The 26,812-nt window shown below is 37.4% G+C and overlaps 1 protein-coding gene across 2 annotated transcripts in view; it reads right to left on the reverse strand.

Annotated features, from left to right (window-relative positions):
* Positions 1 to 970: 970 nt before the first annotated feature.
* canx (calnexin) overlaps positions 971 to 26,812 on the reverse strand; it is a 38,469-nt gene continuing 12,627 nt past the window's right edge. The window contains exons 2-15 of one of the 2 annotated variants that reach the window (XM_039775916.1): positions 23,674 to 23,844; positions 19,791 to 19,864; positions 19,091 to 19,149; positions 16,496 to 16,637; positions 15,693 to 15,774; positions 15,407 to 15,599; positions 14,779 to 14,968; positions 11,744 to 11,857; positions 11,396 to 11,552; positions 10,420 to 10,635; positions 8,540 to 8,659; positions 5,709 to 5,838; positions 2,925 to 3,058; positions 971 to 2,803 (exon numbers count right to left, since the gene is read on the reverse strand). In XM_039775916.1, the coding sequence (XP_039631850.1) occupies positions 2,744 to 2,803; positions 2,925 to 3,058; positions 5,709 to 5,838; positions 8,540 to 8,659; positions 10,420 to 10,635; positions 11,396 to 11,552; positions 11,744 to 11,857; positions 14,779 to 14,968; positions 15,407 to 15,599; positions 15,693 to 15,774; positions 16,496 to 16,637; positions 19,091 to 19,149; positions 19,791 to 19,864; positions 23,674 to 23,841 (1,839 nt within the window). In that variant the 5' untranslated portion in view covers positions 23,842 to 23,844 and the 3' untranslated portion in view covers positions 971 to 2,743. Of the gene's footprint in view, positions 2,804 to 2,924; positions 3,059 to 5,708; positions 5,839 to 8,539; positions 8,660 to 10,419; positions 10,636 to 11,395; positions 11,553 to 11,743; positions 11,858 to 14,778; positions 14,969 to 15,406; positions 15,600 to 15,692; positions 15,775 to 16,495; positions 16,638 to 19,090; positions 19,150 to 19,778; positions 19,865 to 23,673; positions 23,845 to 26,812 lie in introns of both variants that reach the window. The other variant, XM_039775915.1, reaches the window with a different exon arrangement.

A 26,812-nucleotide genomic window follows, 5' to 3' on the forward strand; every position in this document is an offset into this window, starting at 1 on the left:
GACAATTATTCCTTCAAATAGGACCATGCAGATTTGGATAGTTTTTTTTCCTCAATAAATAAAATCACTTAAAAACTACATTGTGTTTACTTTGCTTATCTTTGTCTAATATTTAAATTTGTTAAGTGTGATAAACATGCAAAAAAAATGAGACCAGGAAGGGGGCAAATATTTTTTCACAGCACAACGAAATACAGGTATTGATATTTTCTACTCCATAGAAATCTCCCTACTGTGCAGTGACTTTGTGTATAAAAAAAAAAAAAATGCATCAAAGGTTGTTATGTGCATTCACTAACCTCCTTAAACACTCGAGGATATCCAGCCCCAACGGAGTGCACAGATGGTCACCTCTGAACCTCTTCATTTTGTGCAGACGTTTCCAAGCTACTGCTGGACTTGGAAGAGTCAGATCCTTTTTCATGTTCAAGTACCCACTGTAAGCAGAAGACATGCTGCAGCATGAAAAGCATTTGGGGCAGTAAATATGGGTGATCAGTCTAACAAGGCAGGTGGGCTGGCACATCTTCACAACTCAAAGACAACTCTCTGTCCGGGGATCACCATCATATTTTTCTGCTCTCCACCTTTGAGTATTTCTTGAACATGAACTCCTTAAAAGGCCTTCTTCAAATCTTGTTAGCTTAACTTTTTATTGTAAAACAAGGAAAATTAGAATCCATCCACAGTTGTCATTTTGATCTTCATATTACTAATAATTTTAAGAACCAGAGTGGTAAGAGTGCTGTTACAGGATTTTCAAAACGTTTCTTCTCTCCACAGCATGGATATGTTTTTACTTTGAACTTAAGAGAGGACATCCACCATGTTAGCATTACAGCCATTTGCTTTTTTTTTTTTTTGTGTTTAATTCTCACCAAACCCCTAACATCAACCCCACAGGAAATGTCGGTTTCCACAGCCGAGTGTGAATATTTTCCAGTTTTAATTAGGATGCAAACAACAGATGCCCAGATCATTGCTATTGATTTTATTTCTCAATAACAAGTATTTCCACCCAGAAACAATGCAATCGCAGGTTGACACAGTAGTATTGGTCTTCTTGATGTCATCTAATTTGCTAACACTAACCATATCCCCTTATGGTATATAAATACAAAATTGTAGGTAAGAAAACGTGTCATTCATCTTGCAAAACTATTGAAACCTGTTATTCACGCTTCAGAAAAGCCTCACTACTAGTGAATGCAATTATATGAATAATTTAACTGCAAGAGCAGCACACTTGCTCAGCATTTATGTTAGCGTTTCTAGACTTTTTCTTAATGCATGTAAGAGGACTATATTTTGTTATTAAATACTCTAGTGTGGTTTCTGAGCTCTGGCTGTTTTACACAATAGTAGACATGCCCAAATGCACAATATTTTTGGGAGCATGCTTACTATTAACAACCGGGCTCAAACAAAGATCCCTCTTTCTTTGCCCTCAGTGACCAAGTAGTATAACTTCTGAACATTAAAAAGGACAAGAAGCTACACGTGACACCAGGAAGCCAACAAGCAACAGCCTGGAACAGCTCCAGACAAAACCCTTCATTCAAGATGAACAGACGCAATGGTAACACTGCAGACTGAATGATAAGCAAGGAGGGGAAACTGAACACATGCTTGTGAATGGAGTGTCAGAACAAAGGAAGACTATTACAAATGAATACTCCGTGGTAATCGGCGCCTCTGTATTCAGGCAGTGTTGTATTCAGCTCACTTTGTGCAATGGTAGCATGAGGGTCTGATAGAAAGAAAGCCATCCTTTAGGCAAAGCAGTCTAAGAAACAGGATGCTACAACCTCTGTCAAGGAGTAAACACGTTTATACAGTTAAATATTTTAAAGTATTTCCATACAGAAATGCACAGAATCAGTTACTATCTTAAACAAGGGTGGGGGGTGAGATCAGAGAGCACAATGGTAGTTGAGATGCGGCAAAGGAAAAAATATTGCATCTTTAGACACACATGTTGTGTACAAGAGCCAATCACTTTTCCTTGGTTTGATACTTACTCAAAATATTCCCACAGATAAGCTACTTCATTGTTGGATTGGATATTTCTTTTTTATAATGAAAAGGTAAAACTGTTTTTCTTGTCTAACATCTGTACAAAATCTAGAGGGTTTTGGGTGAGGAAGGGATAGTGAAAAACCACAAATGTCTTCCCAACAATATAGCCATTGCTTACTGAAAACCTCTGATCTATTTTACCACAGCACATCCTTCTCTAACCAGAAGCCATAATATGTGATACACAATAAAAACTAAAAAGATCACTGGCAAGGCAAACGTAACCGACAAGACAAAAGGAATGACTCAAAAGAGGCTGGCAGTCAAATGCTCCAGCACCCCAATATGCCACATGCTGAGGCTACAGATAAAACAATCATTTTGGAATAAGCTGTGCTGCCTTTCTATTTCAAGTATCTGGAGCATTCGGGAATACCAAGTGCCACCTGCCCATTCTACTATTCATAAACAAAATAAAAATAATAATAAAAAATAATAAAAAAAAACCTTCTGTAATGGGATCAAAAAAAACAAAAAAAAAACTGAACTTTCACATAAAGTATCCTAAAAATAAAGCTTAAAAACTGCAGGGGGATTCCATTCAGAGCCAAGTTCTTTCCCACTTGCAAGTTTGCTTTTCAAAACGTGTGCTTGATGCCATATTTAACAGTTCAGCGATGTTGTGATGGACCGCTTATCACCAGAGCTGCCATGTGCTATTAGCTCAGTCTTTCCTTGGCTTGGTGCTTCTTGGAGATCTTCTTATAACGTCATCATCTTTTTTCTATAGACAACAAAAGTAAAAAAAAAAAAAAAGCATTGAGCTACATTGTCCGTGTTCAATTATTCTTTATCTTAAGACTCTTTTCTTGGCCAAAATAAATTGCTAAGAGACTGTGATTTACCTCATCTGTTCTGCTACTGATATCTTCAGTTTCCATATCTTCTTCCTGGCTTTTGTTACCAGGACTCTCTTCTTCTTCTTCCTCTTCTTCCTTCTCCTCCTCCTGCTCTTCTTCATTCTTCTGATTATCCTCAGCTACCAAAACAAAATTAATATAAAGTCAAAATACAGTGTGTCTGTGTGTGTGTATGAATACGTTACTCAAACAGGATGAAATCCAAGATGCACCCTAAAACAGCCATAAAGACGAAGAAAATGATTTACAGCTGAAAGATATTAGGAATAATTAATCAGAAAAAGACCATTAGAAAACATGACTCAACATTTGCCACTTACTTGGAATGCAAGTTAATAAAATAGTATTTTTACATTCAGCTACACAAAAATGCAGTCTACTCAAATTCCCAATATATTTTGTTTTTACCACACTATATTTCTACCAATGTGTTAAAAAATTCTGACATTCACTGAATTAACTTTGTTGAAGCTTTCAAGAATTGTTAAGAAGGCTATTCTCACATATTTTACACCATTCAGTGTACCCTCTTCCCTACCTGCACTCTACTTCATGTTACATAATTATACAAAAATAGGGGTGGAATGACATCAGGCAATCCAGCAATCTGCCTTTTTTCCATCCACAAACCCCTATTACCTCAAAGTGATGAAGCATGTTGTGTTTCAGACCATCAATCCCCAATCACCTCTTAACATAATCCAGTATCCTTAATTGTTAAATAAAGCATTAAAAACACGCATCCATCTATCCATTTTTCTAACCCATGTACGCAGGGTAGGGTTACTGGCCAGCTGAAGCTTATGCCAGCAATCACTGGGCACAAGGTACAAACACCTGGACAGGCTCCCATAAAATTAATTTCTTTACTGACTACAGCAAATGAAAATCAATCAACCTCTAAAATCACAAGCCATCAGATAAATGAAACAGAACCTGCCACAGATACAAAGTATTAACTGGTGTTTTTACTACTTCGATATCTTAGGTTGAAGAGTCTCTCTGAAGAACTTCTATATTAAAATAAGCTCAATTTAAATGTACTTTACAGGCCAACATCATTGAGGAAACACCAGTCTCAGGGACTGTTTGGGAACACGAGACAGGACAAGGTTACAAAATTAATCACCACAAGTGAAGAACACAGAATATACACAATTATACTTTCTGAATTTTAAAACCTAACATCTAATATTAGCATGACAGAAAATTTGCCAAACTAGAGAGTTTTAAATGCTTCTTAAATCACACCAAGTTATTCAGAATTTCAAATGGAGGTGGGCAGACTGTTCCACCAGCTAGAAGCTGGATTGAGATTGGATGTCACACAGACTTGGCATCACCAGACACCCTTCATCAGCAGACCTAAGTGGTCATTAAATAAATAAAAAAAAAAAAAAAGAAGAACACAGGACCTCACAGGTGTCCTTTATCTATTAAGAGAGATAGAAAGTGTATACAATAGCCTGGCTGATTTTATGCTCTAATCACATTAGTGGATAATCAACTATACATAGAATCAACAGTGTTTTACATTATAAGAGCCGTAAATATAAATCTTAGGATGTACTTAGTTTTTATTTGATTAATTGAGCAAAACTGTATAGTGGTATCCAAAGAGGAAAAAAAGCACTGCTTCCCTCATCAGATAGCTAAATGGACTACACTAATTCTGAAATCTTTACATTCCATGAATGACTATTTTTCAGTAACTGTTTTTAAAGAAAAACAAACTGGCACTGGGCAAACTCATGTTGATAGACCAAATGGGCACAAAATGTCAAAATTGGGCCAAAGGTTTATAAATAACACTGTCTATACTCATGTATCATGGTAACTGTAATGTATATATATTTTTAAATCTGAAAATATTTTTGATATACCAGTTAAGTAATGAACAGTTTAAAAAGAAACAACTATAAACAAATTATAAAAATGAACTGAAATACAGTGTACTCTATTTTCAGTATTATAAATGGGAAAACTACTACATACAATCAGCCACAACATTAAAACCACGTGCCTAATATCGTCTTGGTTTCCCTCGTGTTGCAACACATGTACATATACACACACTAATCTGAAGCATGTTATTAAGGATTTGTATTTAAATCTGAACATAAACTAAGACCACTAAATGTTTTACATTTACATGTATTTATTTGGCCAATTGTTTTTATGCAAAGCGACTTACGTTTGAGATAAAATTGGTTACATTTCTTTTGTTTTCTCCCCTCCCCCTCTTCGAGCGCAGGTGGGTGAAGTGACTTGCTCAGGGTCACACAGTGTCAATGGTGGGATTCGATTCAAACCCACAACCTCAGGGTCTTAAGTCCAAAGCCTTAAATCCCTGCCTGCCTCTTTTATGCAGAAATGCTGCTAGGAAAAAACTCCTATATGACACTGTATAACAAATCTTGCCTCCATCAGTGAATGCAGGGACAGGTATAGAGGCTTAATGAAGTTTAATACTCAATACTAATACTGCAATGACCTGTACTGCACTATGTACCAAGCATTAAGTACCATTTAGTACACCATGTCCTTTACACATTTAATGAAATGATCTCTAAACTGGTAATATATTTCATTCTTACATGCAACAACATTAAAGAAATCATTCACTAGGCTGCAGTAGTAAATGACACACATCTGCCCAGCATACTACAGTGCCTAAAAATTGTAGGCACAAGTGGCACAGGTAGTACATCTCTGATTTTAACAATAGTAAATTTGCTATCAAACTAGAATTTTTTTTTCCATTTTTACCCATGTTATTTGGATCTTTCTCCTCATCATTCTCCTCATCTTCATCATTCTTATCTTCCTTGGAATCCTCATCATTTACATCTGGTTGTGGGGCATCCGTTTTCTTGTATTCTGCGTCTGATGGTTTTTTCTAAAATACATTTTTGGAATATATTCTTAAATGCTCGGGTCTAGAAGGAAATGCTAGTTTACATCACAGCTAAAATTAAAACTAAACATTGCTTAAACTAAAACTGTACGTTTTTAGACTTAAAAGTAAACTTAAACTGACAAATAATTTCTTTTGGTCTCTAGTTAATCAGCTAAAACCATGAACCACTGGTTTCCATTTTGGAAAAATGTGTATGTGACTTATGTTTAGGTCTAAACTGAGACTAATTTTTGGTTATGTGTAGAGACTTGTTAAAAACAAAATTGTGAAACAATGAAATGGAGAATATTATAATAAAAAAAAAAATCAGTATGTTTGCATTTTTCTCACTATGCAATTTCCTGGCATGGAAAAGTCAGCACTAAACATGTACTTAAAGGACCTCAAAAAGGGTTAAATCTGGGCTGTGGAGTCAAAGTGGGGAGCAATTACTGGGGAACTGGAGTTGGAATTGGTAAAAATGTACAGACTCCAGCTTAATGTAAATTGTAAAATAATGTGTTACTTTCCAGTTTCACATATACAGATTACTATTTTTAAGACTTTCGATAAAAAGTTTTTTTTTTTTTTTAATTTTAAAGGTTTAATGTTAGCAAGCCAAAGTGACATCGCTGCAGCCTTTAAAACCAAACTGCATACCTGCAGGACTGCAGAGGACAGAGTGCACAACTAAAATAAACTAATACACATAATGATAAACGCAGGATGAATTTTTTTTTTTTAATGCACCCATTAATAATTGTGCATCTGCCAAAAGAAAGAGAATGTCAACTTCAAACTGACAATACATGTTTGCCTGCTTTCAGTACTTGACAGTTTTTTTTTTTTTTGTTTTTTTTTAAAAACTAAAGAACACCACTAGAGATGTGTTTCTCTCTTTACACAGTAGACATAAGACACGCAAAATCTTCTGTTCTATTTATATACATACAGAGGTGGCCTAACATTTTGGTAGGGACACAAATGTGTTTTGAAAAATTTCCTGCTGACAGATTTTTTTTTATGTTTCTATGGTATACTGAAGATGAATTATATACATTTCATAAGTTTCAAAGGCTTGTATTGGCAAATACATCAAATTTATGTAAAGAGTTAATATTTACAGTGTTGACCCTTCTTTATAACTTCTGCAATTCGCTCTGCCATGCTGTATATCAGCTTCTGGGCCAAATCCTGACTGATGGTGATCAAGTCTTTCCTTTTTAGTGCTTGGAGTTGATCCTAATTTGTGGGCTTCTGCTTATCCATGTGCTTTTTGAGAACTGACCACAGGTTTCAATAAGATTAAGAGCAGGGGAGTTTCCTGACCATGGGGTCCAAACTTTCAACGTTATGATCTCCGAGCCACTTCGTTATCACCTTTGTCTTGTGACATGGTGCTACATCATGCTGGAAAATTCACAGATCATCACCAAACTGAGCCTGGACTGTTGGGCGGAGTTGCTCTTGGAGTATGTTTTAATACCATTCTTTATTTATGGCAATGTTCTTGAGCAGAATTGAGTGGGGCGAATCCCTTGGCTAAAAAGCAACTCCACACATGGATTGTATCAGGAATGCTTCACTGTAGGCACGACACAGGACTCACCTTTTCCTTCTCTGCACAACTGATTTTCCAGATGTCACAACAGTGAGGAGTAGGAAATCCTCTAAAAAAAAAAAAATAACTTTGCACCAGTCTTCTACTGTTCATTTCTGCAGAATTTCAGTTTGTCCTTAATGTTTATCTTGGAAAGATGTGGCTTCTTTGCTGCCCTCCTTGACACAAGGCCGCTGTCCAAAAGTCTTTGCCTTACTGTGTATGCAGATGCACTCACACCCACCTGTTGCCAATACTGAGCAACCTCTGCACTGGTGGCAACACGATTCTGTAGCTGAATCCTTAGGAGGAGATGGCCTGTTGCCTGCTGGACGCCATTTGCTGATCATTTTGTACCAGAGCCAAAATAAGTGAAATGTGTTTTTGTGATAAAGTAAATTTTTTTATGCTAATAAAGCTCTTTGCAATGAATTAATATGCATCTGATCACTCTGCACAATATAAAAACAATGTGAATTGCTACAACAAAAACTGAATCCATAAATTTTACAAAAGACAACATCTGTGTTGACTGCCAAAACTCTTGTCCACTATTGCATATTTTAAATTACAAAGATACAGTGCAGAAGCTATGCAGATTTCAATGCAACTTGTACTTCAGATGCCAGATTTAACAGTTCAATATTATGTAGATAAAACCTTAAGCATATTTTGAATTCAAATGGAGCTGAATGATATAGGTGAACCTCTACTCCCATGTCATTCCTCCTAGGAATAATTTTAAATTGAGAGGATACAGCTGTAGTGAGGATAACCCCGATTGCCTTCCACAGCAGTTGCACAGGGTGGGGAAAAACATTCCAAACATACACCAGTGTATTAGATCTCTCAGCTGTCCTAGGAACATCTGGAAGTTCCCCAAGAAGAAGCATTGTTTGTGCAGCTGAACACATTGCTGCTGTGACTCAAAAACAGGGAAAATGGACATGGTTCCACTTAATAAGGGTGGGTTCATTTTCTTTGGTCTTAGTTGGTTTCTAGTTGTAACTAAATTTAAACGGACAATTAATGGCTTAAGAAGAAAACAAAACACTGAGAATCCAAGTGTTTTCTAGTCATATTTATAAACAAATCTCTCACCTTTCCAGTACAGCAAAACACAATTATAAGGAAGACCGGCAAACCAACAGTGAGAACGTAGACCAACCACAGCCAAGGTCTTTCTTCAGCCGCAGTCATCATTTGTCCTACTATTCCAGGCTGCAAAAAATAACCAAAATAAATTGGTGAGCCTTGAAAAAGATCAAACATGGATTCTGAATCAACACACCAGGGAAGGATTTGTGTGTGTATGTATGTGTATTACATACACACACACACACACACACACACACACACACACACACACACACACGGCTGGCTAATTTTATGCTCTAATCACATCAGTGGATAATCAACTATACAAAGAAGCAATAGTGTATTGCAATAAGAGCAATAAACAAAAATCTTAGAGTGTACTTAATTTTCATTTGAGCAGCTTAGCAAAACTATACACTGGTATCCAAAGAGTGAAAAAAGAAAAGCACTTCCTCCCTCACATAGCAAAATGGACTAAACAAAATCTGAAATCTTTATATTACATGAATGACTACTTTCAGTAACTGTTTTTAAAGAAAAACTGACACAGTCATGTTGATATCAGTTATTTCTCTAATACAGAAAAAGAATGTCAAAATGGATCGTTGTTTGAACAAAAATACTTTGTCTATACCCACATTTATTATGGTAAACTTTAATGACTATTCCTTTTTTAAATCTGAAATATGTAATTTTGATATTGCAAAGAAAGCTATATGTCAATTTTAATTTAAAAAGAAACTGTAAAAAACAAATTTAAAAATTAAAATACAGTTAAGTACATAAAAAGAAAACCTACTACATACACCAATCAGCCACAACATTAAAACCATCTGCCTCATATTGTATAGACCCACTCATGCCACCAAAACAGTTCATACCCGTCAAGACAGACTACACAAGACCTTTAAATGTGTCCTGTAGTATCTGGCACCAAAACTTTAGCAGCAGACCCTTTTTAAAGACCTCTACTTTAGAAGGTGGGGCCTCCATGGATCAGGCTAGTTTTTCCAGAACATCTCAAAGATGCTCAATCAGATTGAGATCTGGGGAATCTGGAGGCTAAGTCAACACCTTGAATTCTTTGTCATGTTCCTCAAACCATTCCTGAACAATTTTGCAGTATGGCAGGGCGCACTACCCTGCTGAAAGAGGAAACAACAATCAGGTGTAATGAAGAATTTTAGGTAGGTGGTACGTGTCAAAGTAACATCCATATAAATGCTACAACCCAAGGTTTTCCAGCAGAACTTTGCCCAGTGCATAACACTGCCTCTGCCAGTTTGCCTTTTTCCACATAGAGCATCAGGCTGCCATCTCTTCCCCAGGTAAATGAAGCACATGTACCTCGATATCTACATGATTTAATAGAAAACGTGATTCATAAGACCTGGCTATCTTTCTCAAAAGCTCCATGGTCCAGTTATAATGCTCATATGCTCAATGTAGGTGCTTTTGGCAGTGGACAGATCTCAGGACTGGCACTTGGACCGATCTGCATGTGCACAGCAAGCCGCAATGCACGGTGTGTTCTGACACCTTTTACAAATGGCCAGCATAAAATTTTCAAACATTTGTGCAAAGTAGTTTAGACGGGCCAACCTTTGCTCCACATGAGCATCAATGTGCCTTGAGTACCCATGATCCTGTCACTGGTTGTCCTTCCTTGGACCACTTTGGTAGTTAATAACTACTGCATACTGGGAACACCTCTCAAGACCTGCTGTTTTAGAGTTGATCTTACCCAGCTGTCAACCCATCACAATTTGGAACAGGTGCCACTATAATAATATAATATTATTCAGTTCACTTGTCACGGATTTTAATGTTGTGGCCGATCAGTGCACATTCCCTCAAATACCTACAATCTACAAATAAATTACCTCTGCTGCACCCTCTGCTGCCCTCTTCAAACCCCATCCGTCATTAGCCCACTGTTCTGCCACAGCTCGGTCAGAGCAAATTATGAAGTTGTCAAAGAAGATATCAGACGACATGGACCACAGCTCTAAACCCAAAGCACTGAATGTGGTCATTCGGAAAGGATGTAGGTCCTCAAAGTAGTCTGGATTTGGAATTTTTCTTGGCTTCCATACTCCCTAAATAAAACAACAAAGATTACAAAGCAATTAAAAGAAAACCATACAAAATCAGCTCTCTAAAAAATAAAAAGTGATAAATATAAACTAAAAACCAAACAAGAAGCTAATTTCACTAGGGTTATCTATTATCTATCTAGGAAATGCCTGGGATTTACTATTATAATCATTATTTACAGCATTTATTTATTTTTTAAAGCAAATCACAAGTATGTGTAGTAGCTGTTGCCTGAAGTGAGAATGCTCCTGTTTATGCACTCAACAAAAGGCAAGAAACAAACATTAAATACACAATAATAAAGGACTGAAGAGTCACATACAAAAGTAACTGAACATGGAAAAAACTGCAGTTAAGGAGACAAAATAAAAAACATCAAAAGAATATCCATTTTCCTTACTGAAACTCAATAGGATAAATCCCTCCCTGTAAGAGAGCCAGAATGTGATCACCTTTGAGATCTCTAAAACACAAGTCTATTAATGTCACTGCAACTAAATAGAACACATTAGACAGGGTCTAAAATTGTTAACACAACCATTTCTTTAGCAAGTGGCCTACTTTAATGTCATGTACAGAGATATAAAAGTCCTGACCCAACCTATGAAGGACTTTAGTAGTACTGAAGAAGAAGAAAAAAAAAACACAGTGCACAATAGCAATACCTTTAATAACACGCAATAATCTCAGGTATTAATTCAAATACTCTCTGCAAACAATGGACTGGATAGATCTTTCCAGTACAAAGCTAATAACATTTACCTGATAGTTGGGGTTGTCAATCATAGGTGCCTTCCACTTGCCCTTGTAGTTGGGATTGTCAATCATAGGACGTTCCCAGAAGCCACAGCCTGGAGCAGTTTCACACTTTGGGTTAGCAATCTGAGGAGCTTCCCATTCTCCATCCATCTCTTCATCCCTAAATAGATAAGTCATCCAAATATTAGAAAAGAATGGAGAAAAAAAGTTGCTTCAAGGTTTACAATTGTTTGAAATAGGTTCACACTCCACTGAAGATACATATGCTTATCTGAGGCCACCATGACTTTTACCAATACATTCACAAAATGACTGCTGTAGTGTTAATTTAAAAAAAAAAAAAATCATTACCAATCTTCAGGCTTCAATGCATCAGGATCAGACACATATTCTGGCTCATCATCCAGCCATCCCTCTGGCTTCACAGCACTTTCATCTGGGATTTTAGCTGGGGCATCTTCATCCCTTTAGATTTAAAGCAAATACAGAAACCATGATGAGCATCTACCTTAGAATAGCAAAGTTTATGTACTCTGCCTCATTTTAACAGATAAGGAGAGCATATGCTTTGCCAAGTCACTATAAAAGGCAAATAAAATAACAAAAAAAAACCTTCAATCTTATACAAAATATATGTGCATCACTACACTAAAAAAGAATCTCACAACAATAAATCTGCAACCTGCACTCCACAGATATTTACACATTGTTTTTTTCTTTCATTACCTGATATGCATAAAATTCATAGACGGGTGAAAGAAGACCCCTGCTCCAGGGGTCATTTAGCCAAGCTAATCCACCCAAAAATGTCAAGCCACTCACACCGTCACACTTGACTGACAGGGGAGTGAGACAACCAGTTACCTCAGGTATAGTTTTGGTAAATGCAGCATTGACATGCAACTTTTTTTATTATGAAATAATAAAGTGTTTAATTTATATACAGTACTACCTTTTAAAAGTTATAAAAAATACTGAAACAGTACTAGAGGAAAGTCGCAATTATAAAAATGAAACTATACAAAATGAAGAGTATAAAGTCATTAATGATGATCGTGAACATCAGAGGATGATATTTGTGGAGCTTTAATGCAAGTTAAAAGCCCATTTAAGAATTCCTCACAATTGGAACTAAATCTAACAATGTATTTTAAAGTCAACCACTGCAGTTGTGCTGCTGTGTTGGTTATTTAACTTTACTTTATCTTTCTCCCTTATGCAAAGCAACTTTAAGGATTAATATTATTGTTGTTGTTGCTAGATTATTACCTATGTTGTATCCTATACTATTTTGCCCCCTCCTACCAATATTTATGACAGGTCAGTGCCCAAGCGCTTCAACCTTAATACGCAATAAACACAGAGGAACATGGGTCTCATATCTGGACTAAGAGGCAATATAGTATATATACTGATTGTCATTTTGTAAAATTTTGTCATTTCTGCAATCTGTTTAAGGTGTTGTGACGATGTGGGTTCTGCTCCATGCCCCTGTCTTGCTTCTGGGAGCTCTGAACCCGACACCGCCTGTAATGTTACCGATGAGCTGGACAGTGAGGCACAAACAATGAAGCAAGTGCCAAGTGCTTTCATTTAAAATCTTCAAAAACTTTAAAAGTGTTCAAATAAATAGTGCAGTGCTTTAAAGTTCCATAAATAAATAATCCATAAAAACGAGTGATAGGCAGAGGTTAAAATCCAAAAGAACAAAAAAAAAAAATCCTTTTTAAAAACGAGGTTAAAACAATGGCTGGAAGCAGTCTTTTAAAAACAAAGCCCGGTGTTTTTCTACTGGTGACTCCCATGCTTCTCCCGTGCAGGCTATGCACCAGGGAAGCCATCCTACCTGCAGCTGACCTTCTTTCTGCCTTCTACCGCTGGTATGTTTGCCTCGCCAATCCCTGGCTCCGGTGGGCTTCACCTGACCATGACTTGGGATCCCCAGCAACCACGGCACTCACGCTGGGGCTTTCACATCCCAAGTCCCGACTCCCGCTGCCTTCCTGGCCTTATGCAGCGAGCCATCCTCCTTCTGGGCACTCCCGCTCCTCAATAATGCTCAGTGGGAGCGACCACTACCGGGGTGCCGGCCAAACACCCAAGCTCACTGTTCAGCTGCAGGTGTTCTCAACTATGAGCACCTCCGCTCGCTCATGCACCGGCTTCCTCCTCCCTACTTCCTGCCTTCTCAACCTCTGTTCGTTTTTTTTTTCTCTCCCCTCACCCCCACGCTTCTAAATTTATTACGTTGACGTGTATCAGGTGTGGCAATTAGCAGTTGCCAGCATCCATTACAGATGTGGACGACTCCTCACCTGTGCACTTAAGCGAGGACCGCCCGCATCACAAATTCACCTGGGAACAGCTTTGGCCACATATACCACGCCCCCTCTCTAAGCTGCGAGTGTGGTGACAATTTATTTAAAAAGTGGCCTTTTTGATTTGAGCTGTGGACCTACTTCACCACAGGTGTCCATCAAAATATCCATTAAGTCTCTTACTTTTGCAATGCAAATGGTTAGGTAAAAGGCCAAAAGCCATGTAGCTTGCAGGACACTTTGAAACAGCCAAGGTGTTTACAGAAGAGTGCAGCAGGACTGACATAGCCAAGTTCCTTTCAAATTCAATTTTGTATTATACACTATTGCTTAGTGTCAGTTTTGTCATTTAAAAGCTAATTAAACTTTGTTTTAATTTTTTTTTCCAGAAATATTTTTTTTCAGTGTTCAGAGAATGCTCTGTTTCACAAAGCCTGCATAGCAATATGGTACTGTATGTGAATTAAGCAAGATATACGGTGTTTGGGTGCCAACTATTGCTGGCTTTACAGGTTTCATTTAACATGTCAGCCTTACTGCTGGGCATGTTACACATTTCAATTTTTAGGACCACATCACATCATACCCCAAAGCAGCATCTCAAATACTTCCACATAAGGGTACTCCCTGCCTTGTACCTAGGTCTACTACAGTAGGCTCCCTTAATTGGACTAAGCAAGTTTGCGAATGTGATGCTTGTTACAATGGATATCTTCATCACATGTGCCTGTCTTATTGGTCTGTCAAGCACGTGTAAATAGACATGTTTAAGGCCCTGCGGAGGTACACAATGCAGCTACGTAACAAAAGGGGGCACACTTGCTAAAACAACCTTCTTTAAATCAGCAGGTCAGTGGGAAGTTGACTGAAAGGGTGAATGATGACACATTTCCAATTCTAAGCTACCAAGCCCTGCCCCATCCAGGAATAAGCATTCAAAACCCACCCAGCACCAGAAAGACTTGACTTCTTGCTCTTGAACAGAACTCTCAACAGCTTGACTTTACTTTTCATTGTTTATTTTATAATGTGCTTTATAAATAAAATGATTGATTTTTTGATACCCACCAGTCATCTGGTTTAACAGCATCAGGATCTTGTATCTTTGCTCTTTCATCCCAGTCATCAGGCTTTTTGTCATCAGGGTCCTCAATCTCTGCTGCTGGGTTTACAGCTGGACTCATGTCATTCAAAAGGTTTCCACTGTTTACTATGGTCTGATCAATCAGTACCTCAAAACTGTTATCTGGATTCAGAACTAAGCAAAAAAAAAAAAAAATTATATTATATACATATACATACATACATATATACATACACACACACACACCTCTCTCTCTATATATATCTATATATATATATATATATATATATATATACACACACACACATATAATTTGTACACACAGACACAACACCATCATATTAAGAAATAAATTTCCCAAAATGCTGCTCATCAGGAAAGGCAACTATTTGGCCAATAAATCATAGCAGAACCATCACAGTAGAAATGCAGTACCTTACAAAATATACTCAAACCCTTTAAATGATTAACAATGTATAATAGTCTGGAAAACTAGAAACAACGCTTTGGACGAGGCACTGTAGAATAAAGACGGATAACTAAAGATATGTTCAGTCCATCTAAATGCGGTCTATCATAATGTGAATAAAAAACGCACAGAGAACAACATACCCAAAGTATAAAGGTGAGTTTTTTTGTCTGTGTAGAAAGTTCGGAGGTCACTGTCAGGCTTTTTTGCATGTTTCTCTTCAAACTCTCCAGTTTTTGGATTTTTGTGACGGAAGATGAAATGCAGTTTATAATCTTCTCCACACTTGTCTGGGCCAAACATAATTGTGTATGGTGTTTTATCAACAAACTGCTCCTATAAGTAAAATAGTGCAAAAATTTCACATTTGGTTCCAGTCAAATATTTACTTTATGTAAAACGTACTGTTCATTATCATAGAATGTTTACCAGGATTAAATCTGAAGTTTTCGAAAGCAGCTTTACATAGGCTCCTCCACAATCTATCCCATTTTGAAAATTAACTTCATACCTTGAAGAAGAGGAGAGAAAAATAAAAATACAACACAATGTTAAAACACAGATCTTACACTCTCTTATTCTTTTTTGGGGAAAAAAAAAAATTTTTTTAAGATGAAACAAAAGAATTAGAATTCCTGCAGCATGACAATGACTGCACCAAAGATTTTCCTCTAGTAACCTTAAAAGGCAACAACCTTTTCTTCTGGACTACCAAGCATCCATTTTTCCTTTAGATAGTGGAACCTAATTTCTTCCTAAAGACTGTTCAGAAACTTGTTTTAAAAATGAAAACATTTTCTAAATAAGAATTAATGTAAAATGGATTAATCTGCTCTCGAACCCCAGATGACTGCTTATTTAAACCTTTATAATAGTACTTCATGCACAAAATCACATACAAAAACAATGAAAATGAATACAATCTTGCATTAAAAAAAACACAAAAGAAAAAAGACAAAAAATGTAGACTGTGGGGTAATTGATGCTCTATCTGTGTACACTGCAAATTCAAGCAGGGGTCTGCGACCCTCTTCTGCCGCACATCTCAGCCTGCGGAGCACGTGGTTTGCCTGTATAGGAACCGAGATTCATTTTGGAAACTGGAGCGTTTTTTGTTTGGGAAGTGATTTGTTTGAGACAAAGAGTCATTCGACATCCAAGGTTCTGCCATACTTAATATTTACAAAGAGTAATATATCTATATCAAAATATGGAACCTTTGCTTTACTTACTGAACAATGAGTGGTCGAGTTTCAAACACAAAAGGCTTCTTGAGTTTGGAGGAAATAGCATGGTGTTTTGCTTGCGATTTCAGGACTAAACCTTTGTCTCCAGATAGCTTGGAATCTTTCATCTCTTCAACTTCCCACTTTCCTACAGAAGAAAAGGTAAAAACAGATGGTCACAATTTACTTGATTTTAAAATGGGACTGAAACAGCACTTAAAAATGCAATCTTGCTTAACTTTCATACATGTTTTGTTGCTGTTTGGGGCGAGGGTTGACACTATGCTCATACAAATGATTGATAAAAAAGCACATATTTATATAATTAGTGAGGACACTGTTAGAGTATTTTTAAATTAAGAGCATTTTAAATTAAACACTCAAAATTACAAACAAACTAGTCACTTGCAGTTATATTGTAAATATTATGCAGGGTGTCACATTTAACTTACCCAGAGTACCTTATGTTTAGTGAGTAAGAATGAAGTATTCAGCAAAGTCTTTGTCGGCTATGACATACACGTGTAAATTTCTGCCAGAACTAAAGCAAACAATTGCCGAGCCACATGTCAGGCTAATCAGAGGAAACGTGCATTACACAGGGCAGCTTATCCTAAATAGGGATGTCACCATACCAAACATTTTGTACTTAATACCAATACCAGTGAAAAACCCATTCAATGGCTTTTTATTAAAGTACCTCAACTTATAAAAGTGAATGATATTATGCCTTTTTCTGTTACAATATTAATATATTTCATATTGTAACAAAAAAATTAAAATTCTGGTATATCCATCAAGTGGCTACCCAACTATCACTTGACTAGATTTGGCCTTCATAAATAAAAAAATACAATTAAGGGATTCAATATTAAATGTGTGTGAGAGGTGGGGAATCCCAGAAATGGGGTTTATAATCATGGGATGATTTTCACCTAGGGTTTATAAAGAATAATATACCATGAACTACCTTATATATTTTAGTATGTACACAATCTAAATGTATTCTGACATATTCTGTCCAGTAACTGAAAGCTACTGTTTAAAATAAATACTAAAATATAAATATTATACGTGTATGAGTAAATTACAAGATCATTCCAGATATTTCCATTTAAACTAGCTCTTTAATACTGCTTTTGTAACAACATGCTTTTCAAGTCTGGTTTGTCAGTGAACCAATCAGGTTTATATAATTTGGTATTGGAAGATTTATATTTGTATAATTAGCTCGTTAAAAAAGTTATTATTAAAGTAATATTTAACAGATTAGTCAAATAAAGTGAAATCTCAAATGTCAGAAACTCAAAGTGATTTACTTTTCCAACTTCACCCATCCTTTTTTCCTCCACATTTGTCTCAACTTTAAAGCTTCCTGTGTGAAATCAAACTGGCCAGCTTTGCACTAATCCTTTATTTAAGAACTCCTGTAAAACAGCCTTTGTTTTTGGTGCTTTGCATGGTTTACTGGTGCAAGTCAGTAGAGTCTGTTATTTCTCATGCCTGTGTACAGATTCAGAATTTGAAAATTACTTGGGATGTCATTACATGTACTTAATAAATTTATAACTGTGAGACATTAAATTCTTCTTGTGGGTTAAAGTAATGAACAGTAGTTTGCCTTCGAAAGCCAAATGAATGACAAATATTTAGTGTTTGCAGACTCCTATTTAGTAGTTAAATACAGTATGCTGTTTTGAATGTCTTACCAACTGCATGTTTCAGTGTCTCTGTTAATGTAGTACTTATCAATAGGAAGATTTTCCTTGTCCTTCAAAATATTGAAAACACTAAATGAGTTTTATTTTGGTATTAACAAATGGAGCACTTCATGTCATCTCTGGTGTAGCCAAGCCAAATAGCCATGTAATTTGAATGCTGCCTTAATGTTTTCTTGCTAAAACTGTTGTTTGCACTTGAAGTCCTCTCACATCCCACAGTACCATTTGTGTAACTGTGGATGAGTGCTTGGACTGATGGACATCTGCAGAAGTGCTCACTACAATCAGAGAATGAACGTGGAGTCTCTATTTACTTATTAGGGCTGTTTAGAAAATTATTTAAAAGTGATTAACCTTGTTATCTTTTCATCTCCTTGCATAACAAGTTAAAAACGATCGCTCTCAAAGTATGCACAAATCTGTTTTTAATTTAATTCCATAATTTTTTGTTTTAAACAACAAGTATGATTCCTGCACTCACGTGCTGAAATGTTCTTGAGTAAACACAAAAGCATTTATTTCCAGACATGACTTTCTGCTGATTTTCTTTTTGACACGTGTTTGTGGTGCTGTATCATCAACACTGTAAGCCATTTTAATATGTACTTTCAATCATGTTTTTCTCATGTAATCTTGTACCTTCTGCAGTAACTTGTCTACTTGTAGTAATGCAGGAGTGTAGTACTGACTTTCTTGGTACTACAAAAATTAGTAACAAAATATCCATTCTAATGACATCCTTAAACACAAATACATAAACATAAAATGAACAGGTTTCGGAGGGGCAGAATAGAGGGGGAATATATTCTCAATGTGGTTCATCTATCATTTTTCGAAAGTTCCTAATCCACAAGAGCCCAGCTTGAACTTCTGAACTTACCATCATATTTTGCAATCTCCTCATCTGTATCTTCTTTTTTTGCTGCAGAAACAATCCATCTAAAACAAAGAGCAGTTAAATTACATAGATCTTGCAAGCACATGTTACCCAGCATTGTCATTCAAAGATTAACTCCAGAACATGACTACAAAAATCACTTTCAGTCCAATCTGCTGAATAAGCTAAATACTGGAAAGATTAATAAAATGACTAAACAGTATGGACATATATATTATTAGATATTATAGAGAATGATAATGCAGTACATTAAATGATAGCATTAAATGCATGATAAACAAGGTAGGTAACTCATTACCCACATATGGCAATCAGTAGTAGTTCCTGGCGAAGTATTATTCCTTGAGAAATTGCCATAATAGGATGTTCTACTAAAATTATACTTAATGTGAAAGTTTACTTAACTACTCTTTAATCCAAGCTTTAACTTATTCAGCAGCAAATTCTCATATTCTTATAGTCCCATTTCTTTTGCCGATTTAAATAAAAACACATTGTTTTCCTCTTTACCTACAGCAACATCAGTCTAAAAACTGCAATGGTGAAACTAAATTGGATGAAGAACAGTATGTTAGCACAGTGAACCAGAGTCCCAGGTTCATATTTTTGTTCACATTTTCAAGGTGATCACAAACAAGGTGTTGCAGCCTAGACTATTAAAGGCACACACTTTGATTCATACCCCTCTAATGTTCCTTTGTCGAAGTTCTCTGCAAAGTGAACATCCCCTGTAGGAACTGGTGGCTTGTAAGTCACCTAGTGAAAGAAAATGGAGGAAAATCTGTTAAGTGTTTTTCATTATTAGTAAGGCAACCACAACAAAATGATGTCATTAAGGTAGTAAGTACTTTTTACACTAAAACCTGAACTATAATTCTGTTATTAACTACAGTATAATAATGGAGTCTCCATACCTCCTTATAAGAACTGACTTAGGTAGGTGACACGAAGAGGAATGGCTTTGTAGAACTGTACCTCTAGTAATCCAAGAAATTCAACATAGCATGAATATAACTTCAACACTAGCCAGACATTTGTTAATGTTAAATCATCTCTGCTTTTACACTGGTTACCAATTCTCCAACCTTTAGTATATATACACAGGTAGATGAATGGGGTCACTTGTTTTACTAGTATATATATGTGATGGAATATGACTGAAGACAGAATAATAGGTGTTAAAAGATTGGAGCAGGTTGCTATTAACCCTTTTCAAAAATCAATACATTCTGTTTTTACAGATTAGCAATTATTAATTTGTTACAGTCATCCTTATTTGTAAAATGCTTGCACAAGGCTCTCTGTATGCTAGTTATGCACCAAAAGTAGTATTTGCAGCCTTCTGAAGCCTAAAGTTTCACTGAATTTTTTTCTTCTTAAATCTTGCTTTCTCCCATTTACACTCTCTCTTTTCCCCTCTATTTTATGTATGGATTGTGATGGGTTGTTGAGTTGGTAAGACAGTACCATGAAAAAAGGGCATTAAGACAAAGGTGAGAAAATAGGCCTGACATAATCTGTCTGACATCAGACAAGCCCATACTGGTAAAAAGAGATTATTTAAGTGCCAGTGTTGTAATACCTGGAGTCATGAGAGAAAGCACTGGTTAGACTGCCTCAGGACAATCCACTGGAACGTTGTTTTGGAAGTTGCACCAAGATGCAATATAAAGCCACCTTGGATTTAGTGTCTATGTGACTTGAGAGTAGGGAAGGTAGAGTAGACAAAGGCTCGAATAGGAAAGAGTTGAGACTTTCAGTGTTTTGGAGACAAGGTAACAAAGTATAGTGCTTTTGACAATATTGTGGGTAACATGCAAGTAATAGGTACCCCAGTGCATAGACAAGGACATAAAACCTATACGAGGTCCAATAAGAAAAGTAGGTTTTTATTTTCTGTTCTTTCATTTGAATCTCCTTTGTTTACTCCCCTTGATCAATTCTCTTTACACAAATCAAAAACTAAAATTCATTGGAAAGGGATACATTTGAGTTTTCAAATAAGTAATACACTTCTTCCCCAAACCTGTTTTTTACTCTACTATTTACCAGTTAAGTTAAACATATGTATTTTAGTCATGACACAATCCAAATATAAACTGATGGATCATGGTGGTGGTGGTGTAAACATGAGTATCATGGAGGTGATTATCAAGCCCAACCTTGAAACTTCTGCAATGAAGACAGTGAGAAAAACATGAAATGGAAGTTGTGGAACATTACTAAATGTCACTTTGCAAATCTTCATTATCTTGTGTGATTGCCGGATGTGGCTACCACTGTGAGGCTACAATTAATCTAAAGTTGTGGAATATTATCTTACTCCTTGCAAAATCACCTGATGAAGTTGATGGCCACAAGGGTCACATGTCAGGATGCTGTGAACCTGGACATCCTAAAGGTGGTCTACAGGGTTAAGGTCAAGGCAACACATTCACAGCATTCCGCAGGATAGTTGCAATCACAACTGCTGTGCATAGCTTGTCACTACCCTGTTCTGGTATCAGACATAAATATGTGAGCAGAGGGTTCTGTTTGCTCACCTTATTCCAAGACCAGCATCACGGAACTTGCCCACTCAGTGTTCTGCCACTGGTTCAGGAACTGTACTGCTGCGGAAGCTACCAGCAGACACAAGTGGAAGATGTGAAACAATCTCTCAGATGGACCAGTCTAATGTCTTGGTACTGCCCTGCTTAGGCAACCAGACCTCTGACAGTCATCTCTCCTGGTAATCTGCTAAAAACATTCCTCGCTTCAGCACAAAGTTAAACAGTTTAATTACAGCTTCTAGCAAATGATGTGCTTCTTGAATCATATAAATGGCTATCCTCCTTGGTTCTGGTAAAATTTTAGGCACAACAGAGTGCACAAAAAACTATACATGGCCTTTATCCTACTGTGACCTAAACTTTAAAGTAAATCTTTTTTTAAAGGGGGCATGATAAGGATATCACTGGGTATAATTGTACCAAATGAGCCTTTGAGTATCTGACAAGTTGTAATGCTTCATTGCATAAAGTGTGTTGCTAGTAAGAGGGCTAAAACAAATTGACACCTTTTTGTGAAAGTACACAAGTTATAACTAGTTTTTTTTCCCACTCAAGACAATGATGTATGTTCTACAAGAACAGAAGTTAAGGTAACATCAGTACAGATGAGAGAATTTAACCAGTGAAGAAACAGAACAATATACTTTGAGGAGGCTCTACAGCAAATGACTCGTAATGAGCCATGGATGCCTGATATTCTATGCATATAAAAGCTAACACAACAAAAGTTAGCAGAAATGCAGAAAAACACCTAAAAATATAAAAAGAATCACTTCATTCCTCGCTGAGGGAAGAGCCAATATGCTTGCATTTTGAAAATAAAGACTGCCATAAGGAATATCTTTTTTCTGTTCAACCAGTTATATGTGGGCATGTCATCCCAGAACAGAAACAGATAAACAGTGTTGCCATTTTAAGAGACACTACCATGAAGCCTCCTATATGACATAACGACTACAGAAGACTCGTGGATATAGAGGAGTCCATTGTCTCAAGAAGCTGCTATGGCCCCAATGCCTTAAGGATTCGTTCAATTTTGGAAGCAATTTGATGCTTAAACCAAAGAGGTTTATGGCAACACAAGCCATAAGCACTTGGAGTATAGCGTCAAAGTCAGATGTGGCACAGGCTACCTGGGAAAAAAGACAGAGGCCAAGGCAGATAGAAATGGATGGGTGGTAAGGAAAGAACACTGTGGGTGCAGGGTGATGTGGACAGGCCATCCCCACCTGGAAGAGAGGATTTCCAATATTCTAAGAGAGAAGCGAAGAGAGGCAAACACTGCTTCTGACTCCCCTTGCTTCACACTGTACTTTTGAGTTCTCACTTGGTTTGGCTCTCCCTTTTGTGTATTTTGATAATAAACACGCCATTATGTATACTTTTTATTCCTTTGGCATTTATTCTACTCTGGTAATAGGAAGCGTAAATTTTATGTTGTCATTAATGAACATAATGCCAGACAGAAAGTGATAACAAGCTGTTCACCTCAACAAAAACCTTCTGGACTAGTAATATACTACAGTAAAGGATGCACAGATCTGATTGGCATTTATTTCTTCCCGCATTAAACTATTTAAACATAGCACCTTCAAGCTGGGAACTCCATGTTTGGAGTTTGCATATTGTCTCCGTGTCTGCGTGGGTTTCCTCCCACAGACATGCATTGGCAATCCTAAATTGTCCCTAGTGTGTGTGCCCTGTGGTGGGCTGTCACCCTGCACGGGGTTTGTGGGTTTGTTCCTGCCTTGCGCCCTGTGCTGGCTGGGATTGGCTCCAGCAGACGCCCGTGACCCTGTGTTAGGATATAGTGGGTTGGAGAATGACTGACTGACTTTCAAGTTTGTCCATCTGATTTAATGTTAAAATATACACTTACTCAAGACAAAAAAGGCTCAAACAATTTCAACATGTCAAAGCCTCTTATTACATTATAGTTATTGTGATGGTGGTAATACATGGACATAGAGATGACTGGACATAAGTACTGTTTGTCTCGTAATAAAATCTCACCTTTGGAAGAGGAGCTGAGCTGGGGCTGCTGGGTTCTGTTATGCCATCATCAGAGTCATCATCCACATCAATATCAACATCATCTATGTCGTCTTCATCTTCATGAGCAAGGATAGACCTTGTGCCCACAGCCAACATCAGAAACAACAGTTTCCACTTCAGCTCCATTGCCTTAAAGGAGAATGAAAGGTTTTTAATAGACTTTCAGCCATTACTTCCAACCAGTAACTGCACACTGCACAATAACGTGCCGTGAATACACTTGACTTGAGCATTCAGTTTTCATCCCCTTTCTCTGTACGTTTAGCATTCGTTTGCTCAGAGGTTGATGCACCTGCTGCTTCCTGAGCAGCTCTTCTTTTCTCCACTCTAGTGGCCTACATCTTTTCACATTAAAACTGATTAAGTCAGTGTTTATGTTAAAATGACTTAGTACATTTTCCTTAATTTTTCACTTAAGCTGGCACTTGTGTTCAATCTGCCTCAGGAATGATCTTAAGGTATGAAGAGGTAGGGGAATTGACAGAGAAGGTGGTAGGGATGAGAATGGTGCTTGTATGCATGCACCGCACAGCTGCCCTGCTGGCCGCTGCTGAGAGTTGATTCTACAATAAAATAAAATAAAATAAAATAAAATTAAAAAGAGTAATAACCTTGGAGGTCAATCATCACTCTGAAAGTAGATAGTAGACATCACGTAGTATATGTGTACCAAATTTCAGGTCAATAGGTCAAATGGTTTGCTAGCTACAGGTGATTTAAAATCCTGAACAGACAAATGAACAGCCTGTGACGATGTAGGTTCAGGCTCCACACTCCCTTTGCTATTGGAAGCACTCGAACCCCACACCGTCGATAATGAAACCGAGTGAGCTAGTCAGTGAAGGCAAATAAACAATTGAGCAAGGGGTGGTGCAAAAAGTGCAATAGTGCTTTTATTTAAAACTGTCCATCAAAACAAAAACAGTGTTCATAAATAGTGCAGTACTCCAAGTTCTTCAATAAATAAATAAATAATCCATTAAATGAAAACGAGGAGGTTAAAATCAATAGAAAAACAATCCTTTAAAACCAGAGGTTAAAATGATCAGGAAGCAGTCTTAAAAACCATCAAACAAATCCGGTGCTCTTCTGTTAGCGTCTCACCTGCTAATCCCGTTTGGGCCAAGCAGCAGGCAAGACGCTCTCTGCAGCTGCCCTCCTGAAACACACGCACGAGACTGGAGACCTCCCGAACCCTGGCTCGGTATGGCACTCATCCCAGTCCCGGAGAACTTGGTTTCCCACAACGGCCAGGTCGCTCACGTTGGGGATTCCCACCACCAAGTCTCCCGACTTCCGCTGCCTTTCCATGGCCTTCATGCGGCCAGTCGCTTTCCTCTAGGAACTCCCGCTACCTGCTCACTCAGCGGGAGCAACCTCAACTCACACGTCTAGGTGTTGGCCTAACACCCAGCTTCCATACAGCTGCCCACGAGCTCGATCGCGCTCACCACATGCACGCACCGCGTGTCTGTCTCTCTCCGGCACCGCCTGCTTCCACACTCGCTCCCTGTAACCTCCGTCCTCTCCTTTCCTTTTTCTCTCCGATCGTTTTTACACCTCCCTAAAACCGACTCGCGCTTCTTTTTAAAATGACGAGGGCCACAGCAGCTGCAGCATTAGCCACGGGACAATCATGAATGTGGGCAGTTCCTCACCTGTGCACTAGGTGAGAAACGCCCACACCCTACGGATCGTCCCCGCGCCCACTATGGCCCAACGTCCCTCGCTAAGCCGCGAGCACATCGATTATTTATTAAAAATGGCCTGTGCTCAGTGAGCTGTGGACCCTTAACACCACACAGCCACGGTAGTGTATTATATATAAAGATATTATGAACCATAACTCCCCATTTGCTACATTTTTTAATTTTTTGTTTTTAACAAATTTATTGTTAAATGGTACTCCACAAACATTAAATGGTATTTAACTTTTACAGCTGTAAATGCACTTTGGAGGTTTTCATTTATAAAAAGCTTTGAATCCCTAATACTCTAGTTACAAACTACAGACACACATATGAAATAATCAAAACCTACAAATATTTCACTGTTACAAATAATACCCTGGCAAGACTGGCATGCAAACACACTTAATACTCCGTGTCCGAGCACACCTTTTATTCAAGGAAGGCCACATCAAATTACTCACAGTCACAATCATAACCTTGATCTATATAACTCTCCCAATGCCTCAAAAATTCAAATCCCAACCCCTGTGTAAGTAAAGCATGCTAATCTTCAACGTAATCTACTGTAAGTAAATGGGATTGCTGCTGAAAGAGTCACAACATTCCTGAAGCTCTGCAAACTAACTGGCTCACTGTAGTGACAAACCCCTTAATCATTACTGGAATATTTTTTTAGGGGAATGGGGCCGGGATTTGTGGGGATTAGGCATTATAGTCAGGGTTAGGATCATCTTGCATTGGTTAAAAAAATATCAAGCAACAGCAAATAAATGTTAATTTAAAAAAAATAAGCAGGGCTAGAAGCACACAAGTGTAACAAACACTAAGCTCTGCAAGCTTTCCAAAGGCTAATTTTATTAGTGATCCTCTCAAAGCAATGATTGAACAGTTTCTACACTTAGTTTCATTTTTTACAATGCAGTTGCTCCAAAACGAAACTGCTCAGTGGGTGACCTTTGGTACGAATAATAAAAATGAAGGATACTGAAAAAGGAATTGTAAAAAGGACAGGCCAAATTCCTGCAGTTCTTACTATTTTTTTTCCTCCCAAAACCAAATAATAAAGAAAAGCCCGAAAACGTAGAGGTTATTTGCCAGCACTGCTTCAAACACTTAAAATTCTCAAATATGAAAAACTTACATTCATCACCCTATGCTTTTTGCTTAATTGATGTCACATGTTTCTTCGTCACTGGAGTCAACTTACTACCTTACACACCTGGGACATGATATTTATTTTCAGTGAATTGTTTGCTGAAATACAAATTTGCACTATTTGTCTAAATATAAAAGCACTACTTGTTTAATTGGAAGAAAGTAACTTGTACTTCTCCAAATACAATAGGCTACTGGTGCCAGTAAAATGGTTTAAAATTTAAATGTGTTTTATTTTACCAATTTGTTTT

Source organism: Polypterus senegalus, chromosome 13 (assembly GCF_016835505.1).
Source record: "Polypterus senegalus isolate Bchr_013 chromosome 13, ASM1683550v1, whole genome shotgun sequence".
Taxonomy (NCBI): Eukaryota; Metazoa; Chordata; class Cladistia; order Polypteriformes; family Polypteridae; genus Polypterus; species Polypterus senegalus.